The following is a 22,740-nucleotide window of genomic DNA, read 5'->3' on the forward strand; positions in this document are numbered from 1 at the left end:
CCACATTAGGTTGTAGTTCCCCCACATTAGGTAGGCAGTATAGTTCCCTCCACATTAGGTTGTAGTTCCCCCACATTAGTTTGGCAGTACAGTTTCCCTCACATTAGGTAGGCAGTGTAGTTCCCCCCACATTAGGTTGTAGTTCCCCCCACATTAGGTTGGCAGTATAGTTTCCCCCACATTAGGTTGTAGTTCCCCCACATTAGGCTGGGTTCAAACTACGTTTTGTCCCATACGGGAGCGCATACGGCAGGGGGGAGCTAAAAGCTTGCGCTCCCGTATGTGACCGTATGCGCTCCCGTGTGTCATTCTTTTCAAAGAGCCGACCGGAGTGAAACGTTCGGTCCGGTCGGCTCATTTTTGCGCCGTATGCGCTTTTACAACCGGACCTAAAACCGTGGTCAACCACGGTTTTAGGTCCGGTTGTAAAAGCGCATACGGCGCAAAAATGAGCCGACCGGACCGAACGTTTCACTCCGGTCGGCTCATTGAAATGAATGACATACGGGAGCGCATACGGTCACATACGGGAGCGCGAGCTTTTAGCTCCCCCCTGCCGTATGCGCTCCCGTATGGGACAAAACGTAGTGTGAACCCAGCCTTAGGTAGACAGTGGACCCCACAGACATACAGCCTTTAGCCATATATAGTGTATGGCTTGAGGCTGTATGTCTGTGTACTGATCCACTTCAGTGCTTTGACCACTGCTCCTCCTGTCTGGGGTCACGATCTACTGCTATGGCCTTTAGACCATAGCAGTAGGTCTCAGGACCGGAGGAGCGGTGGGGTCGTTGCACCGAAGATGACGTGCTGGTAACTTACTATGCCCACGTGTCCTAGCTGCTCCGCTCCACTCTGCTTTGCTGTGCTGCTGCTATGGGCGCATGCACGGGATATCAGTGACATCCCTGCATGCGCTACCTCCCGGCGCACCTGCGTTTTTAAAGTTAAAGCGGGCCGTAGAAAGGTCTTTCGGGACACAGGGATGTGACGGGAGAAGTTATCTCATGGATAATCCATACCCGGGTGTCCCGGCCGACTGCAGCACCCGGCATATAAGACGACATCCGGGGTATAAGATGACCCCCGACTTTTGAGAAAATTTTATGGGGTTAAAAAGTCATCTTATACACCGGAAAATATGGTACCTATGAGCCCATTAGCTTTGTATTTTTGTTTACTGTTTTACCCTTTCTTCTTGATCTTTCCTTTATCAGGTTTGCTTTATTACTAGCACTCACATCTGTACTCAATTAATATCTGATTCGCTATATATGGAGTATTTAGCATTATGTCTTTATATCTTCAGACAAGCATTTTGTATGAAGCAACAGAAAATGTTTTGCCTACAGATGATGATATTTCTACGTGTTTACTTAACTTTTTGTTTGTTAAAAAATAATAAAAATTATTTGCAAGGGAATAGCGACCTGTTCTACAAAGGGAAGAACTGCATAGTCTAAAACCTGGGTTGGTCAGATATTGTAGTCAGATTTCATTCTCCTAAACCCACAAAACATTTTCTTGATCACCACATTCCAGCTCGATATCTTGTGAACTAACCCAGTTCGATGCAAAAATCAGATCCTTTTATTAAACACCAGCAGTGGATGACGGGATAAAAAGTCACTGACACGTGGGAGCGAGGGCGCATGCCCTTAGATGCGGGGTATTCAACAGGAGGCGACTAGTTTCGCGTCACAACACGATGCTTCTTCCGGCCAATAGGTATACGCCTACCTGCCGCAGATGACATGTATTTATATTGGTAAAAAGGGGGCGTGGTGACAAAGTAAAAACATACAGTGGCAAAACCAAAACACCAAAACCAATTAAAAACATGTTGACAACATATACAATGTGGTACAAAATCACGGAGGTAAAAAGATTCACAAAAAGGCAGACAGATCCTGTCTGTCGTTCATACAGGATCTGTCTGCCTTTTTGTGAATCTTTTTACCTCCGTGATTTTGTACCACATTGTATATGTTGTCAACATGTTTTTAATTGGTTTTGGTGTTTTCGTTTTGCCACTGTATGTTTTTACTTTGTCACCACGCCCCCTTTTTACCAATATAAATACATGTCATCTGCGGCAGGTAGACGTATACCTATTGGCCGGAAGAAGCGTCGTGTTGTGACGCGAAACTAGTCGCCTCCTGTTGTATACCCAGCGTCTAAGGGCGTGCGCCCTCGCTCCCGCGTGTCAGTGACTTTTTATCCTGTCATCCACTGCTGGTGTTTAATAAAAGGATCTGATTTTTGCATCGAACTGGGTGAGTGCGACTTCTCTTCTCTTGTAAATTAAGGATTTTCGCTCCCTGTTTCATAGTCTGCACCACCTAGAGATACTTACCTATTTGTAGTCACTGTATCAGTGGCCCGTTCTCTGTGCATCTAAGGGCATTGTGGTTGTTGTAGTCCAGGTGCACCTGTGCTTCTCCTTCAATTGCCATATCTTGTGAACTAAATTCCTTTCTTTCACCACATCCGCTGGACTTCCCCATTCTGTAACCTTGAAGGTTGCTACAAACTTCACTCACTGGGTCTTTTAAATGAGATGTTTAATAAATAAAAACCACCAACGTATCACGACATGTATAAAACACCTCCATGCATATGCGGGAAAATGAATAAAAGTTCACTATGAAAAGGGGGAGGGGACAGGGAATCAGTACTCAAGGACCACTGCCTCAGTTTGTGCTTATTTAAATGAAGCCAATCAGCATATTTTAGGCTATATAGTGCTTGGCAATGCGTTATATATGCTAAAATCGTTATCCTCACCATCCCCAGGGGATGTTTGTGCCCCCAGGGATGGTGAAGATGTTAAGTTATAAAGTCCCCCCCCCCCCCGGCCGCCCGGCAAGTAGTCCCCACCCAGGGGACTTACACTTAGCAGTCCCGTTCGCTGCGGCCATGGATCCACCCCGATGGCTTGATTGACGGCTCACGTCACCGCTCTACTTCGTCTTCTAGGGGGAATCTGTAGTTAGTTGTTCTGTATTTGTAATGGGCATGGAATTAAATATAACCTGGAGGTTGCAAAAACATTTCACCTTCTTGTAAAGAATAACAGGATGGGGGCTTTCTGCAACCTAGCACTAACTTGTGGGTTCTTTGACATGGTGCTATGATCCATACTTTTTATTATTACTATTTATACTGTTGTTTTAGTTTTCTCTCAGTAGGCAGTAGCGGCCCATCTCATTTGACTGTGGGGCAAAATGCAGTGTGGACCTAGCCATAAAGGGTTATTCCGGCCAAAGACATCTTATCTCCTATCCAAAGGACATCACACTACGACCCCTCTATTCATGTCTATGGGTGGGAGCGTGGCGGCAGTCGCACCCCTTCCCATAGAAATGAATGGAGGGGGCGTGGTATGAAATCACGTCTCCAGTCCCAGAAACACTGAGGTTTCCGAGACTGGAGAGGCAGCCCGGCATAGAATGTGGGTGCTGCACAGAGAGTGCAGGGGTTCCAGCGGTGGCCCCCTGTGATCAGACATCTTATCCACTATCCTTTAGATATGAGATAAGATGTCTTTGGCCAGAATACCCCTTTAATCTGGCTTTAATGACCACCACCACTGATCCAAGCAGTACTCCATGCGCTGCTTTTGTTTATCTGTCTTTCATTAATGGTACGATCTAGCTTCACTCTTCTCTGTAATACAATCTATTTCCCTTCCTTTTCCTGAACATCAAAAACCTTACAGGGGTTAACCAAGATCAGAAAAACAGAGCTGCTTTCTTTCAAAAACAGCACCAAACCTAACCTCAGGTTGTGCGTGGTATTACATATCAGCTCCATTTACTTCAATGGAACGGAGCTTCAATACTTCACACAAGGACAAGAGCGCTGCTGTTTCTAGAAGGAAGCCGATATGTTTTTCTAATCCTGGATAACTCTTTTACGGCTGTGTTCACAAGATGAGGTTTTTCCACAATTTGATGCACTTTTCTTTCTATATTGCGGTGAGTTTTTGCGAAATCATGGCAAAAATGGCACAAATTTACAGTGATATGTGTAATTACAGCAACATCCCAGGAAAAACTGCATTATGTGAATACAGCCTTAGGGTGCGTTCCCACCTGGCTTATACGCAGCGTATTTCACGCTGCGCAAAATTTACGGCAGCAGCGGAAAATACGCTGTGTATTCCTCTATCACTATACACACAGGGCTTTCCAGCGGCAGCCCTATGGGGGAAATTTATCAAAACCTGTGCAGAGGAAAACTTGCCCAGTTGCCCATAGCAACCAGTCAGCTTGCTTCTTTCATTTTTATGAAGGCCTGTGAAAAATGAAAGAAGCAATCTGGTTGGTTGCTATGGGCAACTGGGCACGTTTTCCTCTGCACAGGTTTTGATAAATCTCCCCAATGTGTGTAGTGAGTTTTGGAGGCGGGGCCATGTGCCGGCGTGACTGTGGTGGGTGGCTCTACCTCCAAAACTCACTGCACACATGGGGCTGCCGCCGGAAAGCCCTGTGTGTATAGTGAGCAAGGAATACGCAGTGTATTTCCCGCTGCTGACATAAATTTTGTGCAGCGTGAAATACGCTGTGTGTATGCCAGGTGGGAACGCACCCTTAGGCTAGATTTCATACTACATAAGTGTACCTGTCGCGATTTCACTGAAAAATGGGATGTCAGCATATACTGTTAACAGACCTTTGCGCTATTTTAAGCAGACACAAAATCGTGGGCTGCTGCACTTTTGAAATAACAAAATAACACAAGAATGGGGTCACTAAGTAACTCTGCTATAGAAATCAATGGGGTCCTGTGCTCCTGTTAACAGTATACATCGGCATCTGGTGCACTAACATTGTATGGTTTACCCTGCATTACATAGTTACATAGTATGGTGGTAAAAAGACATATGTCCATTCTGTATGGCGTATCCATTGGCATCCTATCGAAAATGGGAGTAGGGGATACCATTGATTTCTATGGCCATACAGAGTCACATAGTGACTCCTTTCAGAACCTATGAGCTATTTCAGCACTTTTAAATCAGGTTAAAATAGCACATAATTCCTGTACAACGTCACTAGGTGACTCATTTCAGCCATAGAAATCAATGGGGTCTGCTGCTACAGTTAACAGTATATGTTGGCATCACGCTTTTGGTAGGACGCCAACAGATACGACTAACTGGGGCATGAATGTAGTGTAAATCTACCCTAAGGCCTAAATGTGTGAAATATCTGCCCAGAAAACACGCATTCGATTAATCCAGCAGGTGCTAAGACCACTCAGAAATGTTTCATAGACAGTAATGTATCTCCAAGCAGAATTAGGATTTCCGCTGCAAATGTTTCCATCAGTGCAGCACAATCCAATCAAAATCAATGGGACTCTGCTGCTGCGGAATGTCCGTGCAGAATATTCTGGCATATTCGGAATATTCAGAATATTCATACTCTTACTCTTAGGCTATATTCACATGATGGAAAGTCCACATGGAGAATCTCTGTGCGGACATTTTGGACACTGCAGGGTACTGGCATTATATGCTGGCGGTAGGACCACACAGGAATACGTTGTCTCATAGACGGCTATGCATTCTGTGCTGACTACACACAAATAATAAACGTGTTTATTCTTTGCACGGACACAGAAAATGGAATTTCCATGCCGGAAACATCTGGCATGGAAATTCCACCATGTGCACAGAGCAGCAGAATCCCGTTGAATTCAACAGGACTCTGCTGCAGCGGAATCTCTGTGCTGGATTCCAATGTGGAATCCAGCACAGAAATTCTGCGGCGTGAACATGGCCTCTTTCCTTCCCCCATTTGCTTTCATGCTCCTCCACCCTAGTTTAGCACCTGGGAATACTGATTATATAGTTCACTCACTATATATATCGACCTGCTTAGGGCATCTTGTGCAGTGTTCAAAGTGGGAGATTTTAAACCAGAATTGAACTAGAGGTAATGGATTTAAAGTCACATTTTTGCTAATCTTTCTTCTTCTCTTTCCCTCTCATGTTAAACCATTCTGAGATGTTCATTGCTGTCATCATTGCTGCTTCCCTAATCTTAAAACTTTCTGAATACGTCCAAGCAACAATCTGTTTCTCTCATCCCTTTTATGCTCTATTCACATGGTGGAATGTCCCTATGGAATTCTGCTGGAATACTCCACATGGACCTTCCACTGCAGCAGAGTCCAAATGATTTCAATGAGATTCTGCTGCATAGTACAAATGATGGAATTTCCGCAGCAGAAGTTTTTGCCATGAAAATCCTTTTTTTTGGTGTCTGCAGAAAAAATAGCCTTGCCTATTCTTCACGGGGATGCCGCTTGAAAATGCATTGCCGTCTATAAGATGGCTCATTTCCGAATGGTCCCAGCACCTGTGATTGTGCAAGTGTTCGAAATGTCTGCTCCTGTTTTCCGGGTGGACATTCCCCACATTTTTGGTGTGAATTTGTGATAATTTTTTAGTGACCCATGATGTAACTATACATCATGGGGCCATTAGGAGTGTATAGAGAGCACTTGGGATTTGAGTCTGCTGCTTTCTGTTGCGGGGGGCCACTGTTAATAGCTAGAACAGAGCAATTTCTGCTGTAGGCTATTAAAGGGTTGACTCCATTTAATTTCAATGGATCTGAGCTGCAATATCACAGACAAACTGGGGAAAGGGTTGGCGCTATTTTTATTGATTTTGTAAGAAATAAACTTTTTCTCTTACCGGATAACCACTTTAGATGCTGCTTCCTGACATTGGTGCAGTGGTTCAGATCTGCGGCTTTAGAAGTAACTGAGGGCGGCAGATCAGTTGTCACAGCAGCCTGAGGCCTTTGCTAGGCCTACTTAGCTGCCAGATGTCTGCTATAGATAAAACCTGCCTACCTCTTTAAAGAGGGGTACGTTGTCAGCACGGTAGTACCCATCTAAAGGATAGGGGATAAGTTGCTTGATCGCACGGGGTCCTGCCGCTGGGGTCCCCTGTGATCTCGCACGCAGCACCCCGCTCTCATCAGGCCCTAGAGCAAACATCGCTCCGGGTCTGATGTCTGCTGATCACGGGCCCGGAGTATCGTGACATCACAGCTCAGCCCCCATGTGACGTCATGCTCCGCCCCTCAATGTATGTCTATGGCAGGGGGCGAGACAACTGTCTCGCCCCCTGCCATAGCCTTGCATTGAGGGGCGGAGCGTGACGTCACATGGGGGCTGAGCTGTGACATCACTATCAACGGCCCAGTCATCAGACCCGGAGTGGATGTTCGCTCCGAGGCCTGATTTGAGCGGGGGTCCCCAGCGGCGGGACCCCGTGCGATCAGGCAACTTATCCCCTATCCTTTAGATAGGGGATAAGTTGTCAGCACGGTAGTACCCCTTTAAGGGGTGCTCCGGTGTTCTGAACACTTTAAGAACGCTTGCAGCCGGAGGCTGTGATAATGATGCTACGGCCCCTCGTGATGTCATGCCACACCCTCTCCATTCATGTCTATGGGAGGGACGTGTCTGCCAACAAGCCCCCTCCCATAGACATGAATGAGGGGCTGTGGCTGTGACATTACGACCACTGCCGCATGTCACCCGATGTACTGAAGAAAACTGTTCCCTGTAGAGAAATGTTCCCACCCAAGTAGCTGATGATAAATGCTGAGTCAGCAAAGCCACTGATTGGCTGAGATGCACACACCCGCCCCCATACTATTGGTTGTGGGCTGTTTTTGGTTGGTGTTTGTTTGTCTGTAGTTGTTGTTTTTTTTTGTTCAGTCTTGCTCTGCTCACTATTTTGCAGCCTTGCTGTGCCTGGACACAGTTCTCTGCAAACCCTCCGGGGAACAATTTTCTACAGCTGTGGTCTTCAACCTGCGGACCTCCAGATGTTGCAAAACTACAACTCCCAGCATGCCCGGACAGCCAACGGCTGTCCAGGCATGATTGGAGTTGTAGTTTTGCAACATCTGGAGGTCCCCAGGTTGAAGACCACTTCCCTGCTTCCTTCCCCTTCAGACAACCAGCAGCAGGATATGTACTTTATCATGTCCCTGATCTCTATGCTCTGGCAGCTGTCAGTAGAACATTTCACTTCAGCATCTTGCACCAAAATGTACAGTGGAAAATTCACATGATTTAGCATGTCTGCGATGTGTGGCCATACCCTTAGGGCAGTGGTCTCTAAATTGTAGACCTCCAGCTGTGGCAAAACTACAATTCCCAGCATGCCCAGACAGCTGTTTGAGACCCCAACCGATCTCTAGCTATATCTTACCGAGTTGAGCTCGTGGGCTAATGGAATCTTTAGCTACAACACTGTTCACATATACACCTAAGCTACTCTGCTGCCCCCACTGAAATTTCATTTTTCCCGTACTTTGATAATGTCACAATTGCTATTTTTTTCCCGTACTAATTACTTTTTAAAATATTTTTTTCTGTTATCTGGTTTTACAATATATACTATGGAAGAATGAAGGTTGCCAATCAAAAGTACAACTTGTACCATAACAGTAAGGCTAATAAAATTGCACAGTCACATGATTTAATACAATTTACATAGACCATGATCTCAAAATCGTGTACGATTTCAATCCAATGTTTTAATCTGGGCAAAAAATTGGGGTCCACCATGATTTTACCCCCGACATCAAATCATGCACAATCCGATGTGGATCAAAACTGATGCATGTGTTGGATCTGATTACTCAATTGAAGTCTATGGTTACAACTTGGCATACAGTTTTGTACAATTTGAAGGTAAAAAATGGTGAGAAAAAGTAGGATGGTAAAAGCGTTATTAGGGCTGGGCGGTATGACCAAATGTGTGTTTCACGGTATTTTTGTAACTTTTGGTGGTTCCACGGTATATAACTGTATATTCTCCTCCTCCCCTCCCCCCCAAAAAAAATCATCAGCCCAGCGCTGCGCTGTCCCCATCAGGGAACTACTCACATGTCACCCGCAAGCGCTGCCCTCCTGTTTGTTACGGCCACCGGCGCTGACACTCTCTATACTGTGCGGTATCCCTATGCCCGGGCTGCTAAAAGTAAACGAATGCATGTCCCAACGTCGGCCTTACGCTGGGGACGGGAACATCGGACAGCCCTCAGCCTATCACCGGTGGCAGCGATGTTCCCCTTCGGCTGGTGATAGGTTGTGCGCAATGTCATGTAAGAAGCCGGCTTCTTACATGACAGTGGGCTCAGCCTATCGCCGGCCGAGGCGGAACATTGCTGCGGCAGGTGATAGGCTGACGGCTGTCCGATGTTCCCGTCCCCAGCGTAAGGCCGACGTTGGGACATGCATTCGTTTACTTTTAGCAGCCCGGGCATAGGGATACCGCACAGTATAGAGTGTCAGCGCCGGCGGCCGTAACAAACAGGAGGGCAGAGGAGGCCGGTACCAGACCAACGGGAGGTGAGGTAAATTTATTTTGTTTGTTTTATGGCAGCCCGGGCATAGGGATACCACACAGTATAGAGTGTCAGCGCCGGCGGTCGCAACAAACAGGTGGAAGAGGAGGGCAGCGCTTGCAGGTGATAAGCGAGTAGTTCCCCTGATGGGGACAGCGCAGCGCTGGGCTGATAATTAATTAATCGGGGGGGCGGAACAGCGCTCGCGGGTCACGTAATTAGTCCCCCGATGTGGGGACAGCGCAGCGCTTGGCTGATAATTCATTCATTCCTGAGGGGGAGGGGCAAAACCGGTATTGCGGTAAGGGTTAAAATTCATATTGCGCAGCACAAAAATTTCAGTATTTGGTATGAGCCGGTAGACCGCCCAGCCCTAATTGTTACGTGAACCTACCCTAAGCCATCGTATGACTGTTGAAAAATATGCTGAGGGTGGCTTGGGTTTGAAAAGGCAATATTCGTTGGGTTGGAGAAGGGTTAATAGTATCTTTATCCTCGTTCACCTCAACACCCACCTTTCCTCAGACATCGAATGGATGGATTTTCTGGGAAGTATTGCAAAATATATAGCTGCAATGTAAACCACGTGCAGCAATGATCTGGTGATTCAGTTGTCTTTAGAGGTGCACCTGCCCCTTTAAAAGACAGCGCTTCCTGCTTTAACAGACTAGTCAAATCATCGGAGTCTCCATTCACCTAGTTGTTCTGCAGCAGCTCAGAAGGAAACAAGGTAAATGCATCATCCTCTGTTCTGGTTGTTGTATGCGCGCTGGTTATTCACAATATCTAGCAAGGATTAGCAACACTCCTGATGAGGGGGTTTCTATTAAATGTTTTTATTTTATTTTTATGCTTTTAAGACCTGAATAAGACTTTGGCTATGAACAGGAGCCATAAAGTGTGTATGAAGTTGGTCATAAAAGCCATATATAATGTATAATGGGCGGATACTGTAGAAAACCCATCTGAGGACCGTGTTTTATCACAGTCGTAGATTATAAACCTTTATACTTTTTAGAGTACCTGTGGCGTGTACAGGTAAACATCCTGTTATGTAGCTGAACTTGTTGGGGCACATTAGTATTTATTCATGCTGACAGTATGGCGTACCTTTTGTTTTGTATGCAAAAACCATATATACAGAATATTCTTTGACTTCTTTGACTTTTTTTTTTCTCCACTAAGAAGAAAGTATATATTTTAAAGTAGTCCCCAGTCTTTATGATCAGTTTGTGTTTTCAGTCTATAGAGCCTGTCTAGTGCAAATTGCAGTAGGTCTGGGAGTGGAATGCATAACATAAGTGCTTCTCCCCACTCGTTCTAACGTTCCATGATACTTGACCTTCAAAACTACTGTCATATCTCTCTCTGACATGTTAAAATAATGAATTGATGTTTTTTGACAAAGACAATTTAAGAGCAGCACACTTTTGGTGGCGTTTTTTATTTGCTTACATTTTGGCAGATCCCAGCGGCAGTGAGAAAGTAGCCTAAAGGGAATATGTCCTCAATGTCACCCGCACTAACATGTTGTTACATGCTGGTAGTGTGGGTGACACTGATGATGATACCTGCCTATCCCTGATCTGTGGTCCTGCTCGACCATTATGCTTCTTATTTGGACAGCAGGCTTGGTGCACAGGTGGGGCTCCAGGAGCACCCTGACGTCACTACTGCAGCTTTCTTACTTGGCTTGGTTCTGAACAGGCAAGCTGCCGCAGTGATGTTGATGTGCTCCTTGAGCGTTGCCTGTGCATCCAGCCCGTTGCCCAAATAAGAAGCATAACAGGCAAACAGAGCAATGGTTAGGAAATGGGTAATTACCATTATCTTCAGTGTCACCTGCACTACCAGCCTATACCGACAGGTTAGTGCAGGTGACACTGATAACATATTCCCTTTTAAAGGGGTACTCCACTGGTCAGCGTTCGGGAACATTTAGTTCCGAATGCTGTGCTCGCGCTGCGGGGATTGTCCGACCCCCGCAGTGTGAGCACAGCGTTCGGAACTAAATGTTCCAAATGCTGGCTAGTGGAGTACCCCCTTTAACTACACCCCTGGGTACTCCTGTGTGCTATATGCTCTTCATGTCATGGTTTGCTGAATATTATAGGTACAATATGTAAAATGCAGGTGTGTAAACTTTCCATGTTTGCAGATGCATCAGTTCTAGGATCCGCAGTCCATCACTTCCTGGTGAAGACTGGTTAGGCCAGTTTGCTTTTCTGAAACATAGATCCTGATCAGGGCAAGACTGAAGCAGAAAGGACTTCAAAATGGAAAGATCATGTAATCCTGTGGAATGATGCTTGGCATGGGGGCAGGGTGGTCAGCTAATTCTAGTGAGCGTGCTGATCATAGAATGCTTTACAAGATAAGAATGGGAGTCTAGAAATAGTCAAGAACTCAGATCTCTAAGATAAGATGCATAGATGGACTGGGTAAAGCCAAATCCCTAACGTTTGACAACCAAATGATGGAACGTGCTGTAATTTTGGTAAAATCACTGTTTTACTGTGAGTGTAATGTATCCCATCCTATTCATGAGCTGCTAATGCATGACTAGGGGATAGGCTATACCACTGTGAACCCCCCCCCCCCCCCATTCCAAGAATAATCATACACCAGCTTGGTAGAAAAAGGCCACCACAGCCCACTTTATTAAACATATTTAACCATATAAACAACTGTAATACATACACTTATAATAATAATTAGGTAAACCTTGCCCATAACATTTTAACAGTGCAAGAAAAAACAATCCTACCACTATCCCAGCAGGAGAGGGACTTGAAGGCAGCACTAATCTTCAGTCTCCTACTTTACTCTTGGCCGTAATTCTCCTTACCCAAGGGCACCTCTTTCGGAGACCATTTCCCTTTTGGGACCGCCCCCGCAGGGACTTCCACCACTGGCTGGGTACTGCCCCAGCTTCACCATCCTAATCTCTCCATACTCTTCTACAGATGTCTCCCAATGCCTCCAAGTCCCCCTCCAGCCCCTGCTACTGTGACAAAGAACCCCCCCCCCCCCCCCCCCCCACTTCATGCAGGAGAGGTTTGCTATGGGGTATTTGCTCCTGCTATAGACGGTGGTCCCTTGGGTTACAGTATTATGGTTTCAATTTACAATGGTCATCCTTGAACCAAACTCTATGAAAACCTGGTAATGGGTTTTAAAGCCCCCAAAATGTAATCAGAAAAAAGGAACCTTTGAGGATTAAAGAAAAATAAGTAGATAACTAATACAGATAAACAAACAAACAAGTCCTTATATATAAACATAAGAAAGAGCTGCTGGAGTCACCCTCACCTGGTGCCCAAAGGAGCAGCTGTCCCTGGCACAGGTAAAGAGTACAGAACATGTAATACCTCCCTGTACTGTAGGGGGCGCTACCAGACACCAGTAAGTGCATACACTTTTGGAATACAGGTGTTTTACCAGTAAAATGCCCATTCTGATTGGTCAGTTTTTCCAGTCATTGACATGTTTCACATATTTAGACTGTCTCTAGCATTGTATGTTGAGTCTGGATTCAAGTTATAATGGTCTAGAAAAGACCATTGTATGCTAAAAATATTGTACTCTGAGGCCATTGTAAGTTGAAGGACAAATGAGAAATATTTCTTAGCCCCTGTTTTTTCTGCAAGAGGAGATAAACCACAGAACGATAAGAAAAAAAACAAGCCCTAGAACAAGGCAGTGATGGTATGCATAGCTGAGCAATGATGTCTTCTGCCAGGGATCAAGTTTCCACATGCAGTACAACTGTATTGTCTTAAAGAGAAACTCTCACCAGCATAAAGCTGGTGCAAGCAGCACAAATAATAGAGAAATACCTTTTTTAAAAAGTCATTGAGAGTTCCTAGCGAACGGAGCGTGTCACTCAGAGCTCGCAGGGCCGGAAGCAGCCACTAGTATTCGCCCCAATAACTAGCTACTCGCGTTCCGCCATCAGTTGTAAACCACGACTGTTGCCCCAGAAATATCCCTGGTCTCCCCTAATATCCCTGGTCTCCCCTAATGTCAAGGCTGTTCCTGCACAATTCCATACATGCCATGGTGTTTACAGGGGGTACTCCGCCCCTAGCCATCTTATCCCCTATCCAAAGGATACTCCTTTGCATATAAATGTTCAGAACACAGCTTGGGGTGGCCATAGTCATGATGTCGTCACGGCACCACCACAGTCATCACGGCCCCTCCCATAGACATGACTTTAGGAGGCGTGGCATGATGTCATGGCTGCCTGTAGTTGGTGTTCAGAACGCCGGGGTGGCGGTTCATAGATCCCAGCGGTCAGATTCTTCCCCCCCCCCCCCCCCCCCATGTGTGAGGAGGTGGTACATAACACAGGGATCCTCCATAAGTGTTCCCTCAGCGATGGTCAGACCTTGTTCTTGGCCTAAATTGTTTGTTATCCCTGGTCTCCTCTAACCTTAATGTCTAGTGTAAGAACTCTTCCAGCAAGGCTATTCCTGCACAATTCCATACATGTAATGGTATTTGTGCAGGCCCACTCTGCGATCACCAATGGAGTGGGGGATATTGGGGTATATTGATCACCATTCAGACTCATTGTTGAGTTAGCAGAGCAGTTTTTTGTTTTAACCAATAACCTAGGGATAGTTACTTCCCATACTGCTCCCCACCTTGTTTTTATCCTCTATACAAGCTTCCCATTCTGCTGCCTCTAACCATCCTGTGCCCACTGCTGTCCTCTGTGCCCTCATAACTCTACCTCATGTGCCCTACACAATCAACACACTGATATTACCCTTTTGTGCTTCTACACTGCTACCAACACAAAGTATCCTCTTAGGGTATGCTCACAAGGTTTTATGGGAGCATGGTTTATGGGGAGGAAACGACACTGATTTGTTACTGTAAAAAAGACTATGCTCCCATTAACTTCAATAAGAGACGGGGAACCAGAAAAGTAACATACTGCTTCTTTTCTGCACAGTTACGCGCTGAAGCCCCCTTTAGATAAATGTGGTGTCCCGGTACCGTATTGCATACCGTAACTGTCACGATTCGGCTGGCTGGAGGTGGATCCTCTGTGCCAGAGAGGGATTGGCATGGACCGTGTCGGTGGACCGGTTTTAAGTTGCTACTGGTTTTCACCAGAGCCCGCCGCAAAGTGGGATGGTCTTGCAGCGGCGGTAGCAACCAGGTCGTATCCACCGGCAACGGCTCAACCTCTCTGACTGCTGAGATAGGCACGGTACAAGGGAGTAGACAAGAGCAGGGTCGGATGTAGCAGAAGGTCAGGGCAGGCAGCAAGGATCGTAGTCAGGGGCAATGGCAGGAGGTCAGGAACACAGGCTAGGAACACACAAGGAAACACTTTCACTGGCACAATGGCAACAAGATCCGTCAAGGGAGTGCAGGGGAAGTGAGGTATAAGTAGGGAAGTGCACAGGTGAAGGTACTGATTAAAACCCATGCGCCAATCAGTGGCGCACCGGCCCTTTAAATTGCAAAGACCCAGCGCGCACGCGCCCTAGGGAGCGGGGCCACGCTCGCCGGGACAGCACAGACAGGGAACGAGTCTGGTAAGCGGGTCGGGATGTGCATCGCGAGTGGGCACGTCCCGCATCGCGAATCTCATCCCGGCTGGGGACATTATCGCAGCGCACCCGGTCAGCAGGTCTGACCATGGCGCTGCGAACAGGAGAACGCTGTGAGCGCTCCGGGGAGGAGCAGGGATCTGGAGCGCTCGGCGTAACAGTAACTAGTGTAGAGGTCCCCAAAGTCAGAGTAACTATACTCAGGTAGGGTCCTTCAGGTGGGACAGCCCCTAGTCTCCTCTCTTCAAGTCTAATTCTTTAATGTTAATACCTGCATATATTTAGTAAATAATGTATAGTACTTACCTTGTCTAGCGTTGCAGGACCTTTGGTCATGTGACCATGTTAATATCCTCTATGGTATGTTGGAGGTCCCTGGGTCACGTGTTGCCCACAAGTCTTTGTAATGGTGATTGACACAAGTATGGACCAATTAGCACTAGTCCAGCCCCTGCCCATATAAGGGAGCTGTAGCCAGTTATCGCTCTCTTGGGTTGCTGCTCTCGTGGATGCAGGGCGGATCTGCGCAACTTGCAAAGACACGCTAGGCCTGAAAACCTACCGGCCTCAGCTGAACTAAAACCGTGAGTACTAAACTACTCCCGCTAAAGCTAGCATGACTACTGGACTGCAACTAAATCCCCTAAATCCAGTGGAACAGAGCCTAATACTTAAAGACTCTAAACTGCTAAAGTCCCAACCTTTGCCAATCTCCAAAGAAAGCAGTTGTATGCATAGACTGTTCAGATTATGAAGCTTGCAGAAAATCTTCAGTAAAAGTTATACCTGTTTGAGAAAACTCTCCGGTTGTGGACATTCCATTATTATCTACTTCCCTATCGCTCTTGGGAAGGGTGGTGTAGGACGAGCATTACTGAGGAGCCCTCACCCTGGCGTCATGAATAGAAAGGGTTAACAAGCACCCTTTAGTCAACGCACAGCTACACTCCCCATACCCTACATCCCCCAGGCTATCACATAAATATGTTGCTTCTTTTCCAGTAAATGTTTGCAATGTTGTAACTGAAGGTGGGGAGCGACTTTTCCTATTTCCCAGCAGAACAAACCTGACTGCATAGAGGAGAGAGAAAACGAAACTGATCCTATTATTTGGAACAAAACTTCCCTCCGTCCCCTCCCCTCATATAAGAGTTCACTATTCTCTCCCCTCTTGCAGATCCTCATCACCAGTCTCTCCGGGAAGATTTCCAAATCTACCTTTCCAGAATCATGGAGGACAATATGTATGGACGGGAACTGAATGCGCCCCCTAAGTATGAACCCCTTAAGGAAGAAGTGGAGTTCCGGAATTGCCCTGGCCAGACTGTGCAAACCACCGTAGTGACCATCACGCCCGATAGCCCTCCTATACGGGATCACATCATTTGGTCGTTTTTCAACACCATATACTTGAATTTCTGCTGCTTGGGACTTCTTGCCTTTGTATTCTCAGTCAAGGTAAGACCGGGCTATTGGTCTGTAATGTCTTAAATTGTTTAACCCTCTTCTTTATTTTTTTCATTTGGAATGGACTTTTATTTTTTATTTTTTCATATCTTCTCCCTGCACAATCCAGAGCACTGTGTCCTAACTTTGACTTAAATTCTGATTTTTAAAAACAAAATTAAAAATATATATTTTTAAATGTTTACAGATTATAACCTGATTTCTGTAACTCCCACTGTACACCACGCCGATCGTACCAAGAATTTCTTCCCGTGAGTCCTGAAAGGACACTATAGGGACAGTTCTAAAATCCTGGCAGCGGAATTCTGTACTCTGGCTGTATGTGGTTACATTAATGATTTCCAGATGTTGTTGTATTTTAACTTGCAAAGGGGCCAACTATGGGGTTCATAGATACATCAGCAAGAATCTGCAATGCTTAGCCTGGGGAGTGAGACTGAGACCGGTTACTCCTGTCTAGTGTTTCCAGCTGTTGCAAAACTACAACTTCAAGCATGCTGGAAGTTGTAGTTTTGCAACAGCTGGAGGCACCCTGGTGGGGAAACAGTGTTCTAGTCCACTACGGTAGGCATAATGGTGAGATTTTTAAAATAGCTATTTTCTTAGGCTATGTTCACATAAGCATTAGGAACATCCATTCATCCTGTTAGATCTGTTGTCGTCTAATGGACCTAAACTGATGCCAATGGGCCATTTAAAAAAAAAAAATAAATAAATAAATAAATATATATATATAATATATAGTGTATGTGTGTGTGTGTATATATATATATATATATATATATATATATATATATATATATATATATATATATATATATATATATATATATTATACATACTCAGGGAGAGTTCACCACCCCTGGTGTGACGGAGCTTTCAAGGGCCACTAAGCACTCTGAAGGCATTCTGGGTAGGGGAATATGCAAATCAGCTCATTAAATCACCTTTTCAGGCGATGTTCCCTGGTATCAGCTTAACTCCAGTTACGGAATATAAAAAGCTAATCGGGATTAATGCAAAGCCAGAACACTCTCTCTCTTCTGGAGAGAGAGTTCTGGTTTGGCATTAATCCCGATTAGATAGATATATATATATTTATATTATAAAATTTTTTTATTTTTTTTTTAAGCAAGTTATTTGAATGGACCTTTCAAAAAAATAAAGTTGTTCCCTGGAATACCCCTTTAATCTGAAGTTATCGGAAACTCATCCCCCATTCACTGAATAAGTGTCTGTATGTGGGGGATCCAACTGCTGGGACCCCTCGGTGATCTCCTCCTGTAAGGAGCCCTGTCTACTTGCCCATCCTCTGCACGTTCCGGCCCGCTCACCCAGTCACCCGCCGCAGTGATATCCCATCGAAGCCTGTGGTTGGCTGAAGGAGCCGTCACTTGCACACATCCAGGATGGTGGGGGGCCAGATCGTGCCACGGATAAGTAAACAGCCGGGGCCCCCATATGAAAGATCACGTGAGGTGTCCCGGTAGATGGACCCCCCAATGATCAGACGCTTATCCCCTATGGATAAAGGCCCCTCTCGCACTACAGGTATCATCCTGCTTTTTTTTTACTGTCGTTATTTTACAATAACGGATGAAGAGGAAACAACGGATGCAATAACTGATAATAATGGATGATAACTGATCATAATCAGGACAATCATCCATTATTTTTAAAGGGGTTTTTATTTTAAAGGGGTACTCCGGCACTTAGACATCTTATCCCCTATCCAAAGGATCACGGGGGATGGAGCATTGTGACGTCACGCTCTGCCCCCTCAATGCAAGCCTATGGGAGGGGGCGTGACAGCTGTCACGCCCCCTCCCATAGGCTTGCATTTAGGAAGCGGAGCCGTGACGTCACAATGCTCCGGCCCCCGTGATCGCCAGTAATCAGACCCGGAGCGAACGTGCTCCGGGGACTGATTTTAAGGGGGTGCTGCGTGCAAGATCACAGGGGCCCCAGTGGCGGGACCCCTGCAATCAAGAATCTTATCCTCTATCCTTTTGGATAGGGGATAAGATGTCTAAGCGCCTGAGTACCCCTTTAAAAAAACAAAAAAACATGATGTTCATCCGTTATAACTAGTTATTGCCAGTTACATTTTATTTTTTTCTTAATAAGGTTTTTAACCCTTTTCGTAAAGCTGTACTGAGCATGCTCAGTACAAAAAAAAGGATGTTACAAAACGAACGATAATGGATGATAACTGATTTTAAAAAAAAAATATCAGTTTCCCATACACTTCAAGTTTTAAATTTTAACTGTCGTTTTCTCACCATTATTTTTGCTGGACCAAAATGAGTGCATGCACCGTCTTTTGTGTCGGCAAAAGTAACGGACATTAGTAAAAAACGGACATGCCTGATGCAAAAGGATGGTCAAAAAATCCCATTGACATGAATGTGATTTTTTTTGACGGCCATTTTCAGGACTTTTTGCCTGGAGTAATAACAGGTTTTTACAGGATGATACCTGTAGTGTGAAAGGGGCCTAAGTTTCTCAGTTCAGTTCTCCAGACTACCCTTTAAATCCATTTGTGTCCGTTTCTGTGTGTTAAAGGTGGAACACTTTTATTTTTATTTTATATTTTTTTAATCAACTGGTGCCAGAAAGTTAAACAGATTTGTAAATTACTTCAATTAAAAAATCTTAATCCTTCCAGTACTTATTAGCAGCTGAATACTACAGAGGAAATTATTTTCTTTTTGGAACACAGTGCTCTCTGCTGACATCTCTGTCCATTTTAGGAACTGTCCAGAGCAGCATATGTTCTCTATGGGGATTTTCTCCTACTCCGGACAGTTCTTAAAGGGTACCTCTCATCAAATAAACTTTTGATATATTTTAGATTAGAAAGAAGCATATTTTTCATTAACATGCTATTGGAAAGTTATTCAACATTCATTATTGTATTTTTCCTGATCAGTCCTGGCAGCAAGCATTTCTGACTCATTTCTGACTGGAGTCCTAAACACTGGCTGTGAACAAAGCAGGCTGGCAGCTCTGAGTGTTCTCCTTTGTGAACAAAGCAGACTGGCAGCTCGTAGTGTTTAGGACTCCAGCATGAGTCTGAAATGCTTGCTGCCAGGACTGGTAGGGAGACCCCTAGTGGTCATTTCTTCAAAATGGAAAATTAAATGGAAAGAAGCATATTTTTAATAACATGCAATTGTAAAGTTATTCTGCATACATTAATCTATAATATATCAAAAGTTTTTTTGATGAGGTACCCTTTAAAATAGACAGAGGTGTTGGCAGAGAGCACTGTGGTCATGATGTCTGCGGAGAGCTGTGTTCCAAAAAGAAACATTTCCTCTTTAGTATTCAGCAGCTAATAAGTACTGGAAGGATTAAGATTTTTTAAGAAGTAATTTACAAATCTGTTTAACTTTCTGGCACCAGTTGATCAAAAAAAGTTTTCTACCGGAGTACCCCTTTAATGCCGGCCCTTTTTGCATTTAAGGTCCTGAGATCTGAAATTACTTTGTGGGTTATTTTTTATTTCCCCCCCCCCCCCATTTCTAAGCATGCTAAGTTGCAATAAAAGATGTAAAAGCTAATGGATGCAGATGGAGGGTGCGTTCACATGGTTTCTGTTTTTGCGGGTTTTCCGCTGCGTATTTGAAAGTGGGCGGGCTCTTCTCGGCTGTCCGAAGCAGATTTTCCGCAACGGGGTTTGCGGCGGATTTTCCACAGCATAAATTTCTCCGTGGAAAATCTGCTGGGGATGGCAAAGAAGAGCCCGCCCCCTTTTAAATACCCAGCGGAAAACCCGCAAAAACAAAGCGTGTGAACGCACCTGGAGGTTACTTTTGACCCTACAGACTTTAATGTTTAGTTTATAACGGATGTTATGTTTATTTTTGAAGTGAAGATAAACTAGTGCATGTCCCGTATTTTTAATTGCCTTTAAAATAACGGACATTAAGCGCAACTGATGATAGAAAAAGGAACGCCCATTGAAATAATGAATGAGATCTGTTTATTTCAGTTTTATATATAGGTTTCTTAGTCTCCTCAATTGATCTGAGGGACGGAAATGAAGAACGCTAATGTGAACCTAAACTTAGTTTTCACCATACAAGCAGAACGTGTTTAGACACACTTGGCTCTGCTACACTGAATTTACTTTCACAATGCGCTATCTAGGGTTTCCCATATTGCAAGCACAATACAGCGATTGTACAGAAATGACAGACCAAGCTATGTTTTTTTTTTTTTTTTTTTTGTGATATCTAACTGCACATCAAGAACATTTTGTTTCTGAGATACCGTTTAGCTGGACGACCCTTTCTTTGTTTAGTGAGCACAGAGCTCCCCCTTCCCTCCATACTGGCGCTGTCACTGGTTGTCTGGAAACGCCTGTAGCCCTGACAAGGAAATGTATTCTCTAGGAAGGGAGCTGAGAAGTTCTGCAGATGCTCATGAAGCTTAAAGGGGTATTCCAGGAAAACTTTTTTTTATATATATATATATCTATATCAACTGGCTCCAGAAATTTAAACAGATTTGAAAATTACTTCTATTGAAAAATCTTAATCCTTTCAGTACTTATGAGCTTCTGAAGTTAAGGTTGTTCTTTTCTAAGTCCTCTCTGATGACACGTGTCTCGGGAACTGCCCAGTTTAGAAGAGGTTTGCTATGGGGATTTGCTTCTAAACTGGGCGTTTCCCGAGACAGGTGTGATCAGAGAGCACTTAGACAGAAAAGAACAACCTTAACTTCAGAAGCTCATAAGTACTGAAAGGATTAAGATTTAATAGAAGTAATTTACAAATCTGTTTAACTTTCTGGAGCCAGTTGAGCTCTGTGTGTGTGTGTGTGTGTGTGTGTGTGTGTGTGTGTGTGTGTGTGTGTATATATAATAAAAATGTTTTTCCTGGATAACCCCTTTAATGAACAGGAACTTAGCAGTGATTAGATGGATGGGATAGATAGGATTGATTAGAATTAATAGATCCTGTTGTAAACAGCCAGCTTGATATTTTTCCTGTCAATCTATTATATTTTTCTAACTTACTTTTTTTTTTTTTTTTTCACAGTCCAGAGACCGAAAGTTGCATGGAGACAAGCATGGTGCCCTGAGCTATGCTTCCACCGCCCGCTCTCTAAACATCGCCGCCACTGTACTATCCATCCTGAGTCTTATTATTCTAATCATCATTTTCATTGTACAAATGGTATATCTTGCTGACGCGATTCAACAAGGCCAAGTGGATTTCAACCGGTATGGATGATGCAACATGTTCAAAAGAAGAGAGGAAAAAAAGATTGGCGCCTGCTTGCCTCTAACTTTTTTCTCGTAACTAGATCCAATGAGAAATGTGTTTAACACATTTGGTGCCTTCTGGCCTTCATGATTTGCTTATTGCTGAGATTTAGGTTTTCTGACTAGAATTTCTACTTAAAGGGGTTATCCAGGAAAACTTTTTTTTATATATCTATCTCAACTGGCTCCAGAAAATTTAACAGATTTTTAAATTACTTCTATAAAAAAAAATCTTATACAGAAAAGAACAACCTTAACTTCAGAAGCTCATAAGTACTGAAAGGATTATGAATTTTTAATAGAAGTTATTTACAAATCTGTTTAACTTTCTGGAGCCAGTTGAGATATATATAGATATATAGATATATATTTTCCTGGATAACCCCTTTAGGGAATGTAGTAATAGAAATGTATTTCACAATTGATGGTGCATAATGCTATAGACAAATAGATGTTACTGTACTTATTGGTGTAAGCCAAAGATTTGTTTGTTTCATAAACATTCAGCTTTTTGATAATCAGCATCAGGTTAATATATTGGGCACAAATTATAATTTTATTTTTTCCCCACTAAAAAGCAGAACATTATGTTGCCTTTCTGATTACACTAGTCCTCTGCAGTCTTCTTGGTGTCCTCCTCTCATCTCTCAGCACGGTGCGATACCTAATACTCTCAATGAGGGGCCCGGTTGCCATAAAGGGGAACTCCAGTGTGAAAAAAAAGTTTTCAATTCAACTGGTGCCAGAAAGTTAAACAGATTTGTAAATTACTTCTATTTCAAAATCTTAATCCTTCCATTACTTATCAGCTGCTGTATACTACAGATATACTTCAGAGAATTTTGAGAAGTTCTTTCCAGTCTGACCACAGTGCTCTCTGCTGCCACCTCGGTCTGTGTCAGGAACTGTCCAGAGCAGGAGGGGTTTGCGAGGGGGATTTGCTCCTACTCTGGACAGTTCCTGACATGGACAGAGGTGTCAGCAGAAAAGAACTTCAACAAATTTCTCTGTAGTATACAGCAGCTTATAAGAACTG

The 22,740-nt window shown here is 44.3% G+C and overlaps 1 protein-coding gene across 1 annotated transcript; it reads left to right on the top strand.

The window, feature by feature from the left end:
- The first annotated feature begins 10,042 nt into the window (after positions 1 to 10,042).
- Positions 10,043 to 21,867, top strand: LOC130277728 (dispanin subfamily A member 2b-like). Its single transcript, XM_056528461.1, has 3 exons — positions 10,043 to 10,119; positions 16,140 to 16,420; positions 21,478 to 21,867. The coding sequence occupies exons 2-3, from the start codon at positions 16,193 to 16,195 to the stop codon at positions 21,670 to 21,672; spliced, it is 423 nt and encodes a 140-aa protein (XP_056384436.1). The 5' UTR covers positions 10,043 to 10,119; positions 16,140 to 16,192; the 3' UTR covers positions 21,673 to 21,867.
- The last annotated feature ends 873 nt before the right edge of the window (positions 21,868 to 22,740 follow it).

Source organism: Hyla sarda, chromosome 6 (assembly GCF_029499605.1).
Source record: "Hyla sarda isolate aHylSar1 chromosome 6, aHylSar1.hap1, whole genome shotgun sequence".
Lineage (NCBI taxonomy): Eukaryota > Metazoa > Chordata > Amphibia > Anura > Hylidae > Hyla > Hyla sarda.

Bases quoted from the DNA above. Each gene is read 5' to 3' on its own strand.
- LOC130277728 (XM_056528461.1), top strand. From the start codon at position 16,193: ATGGAGGACAATATGTATGGACGGGAACTGAATGCGCCCCCTAAGTAT. The intron at 16,421-21,477 runs GTAAGACCGGGC...TTTTTTTCACAG, and splicing joins CCTTTGTATTCTCAGTCAAG to TCCAGAGACCGAAAGTTGCA.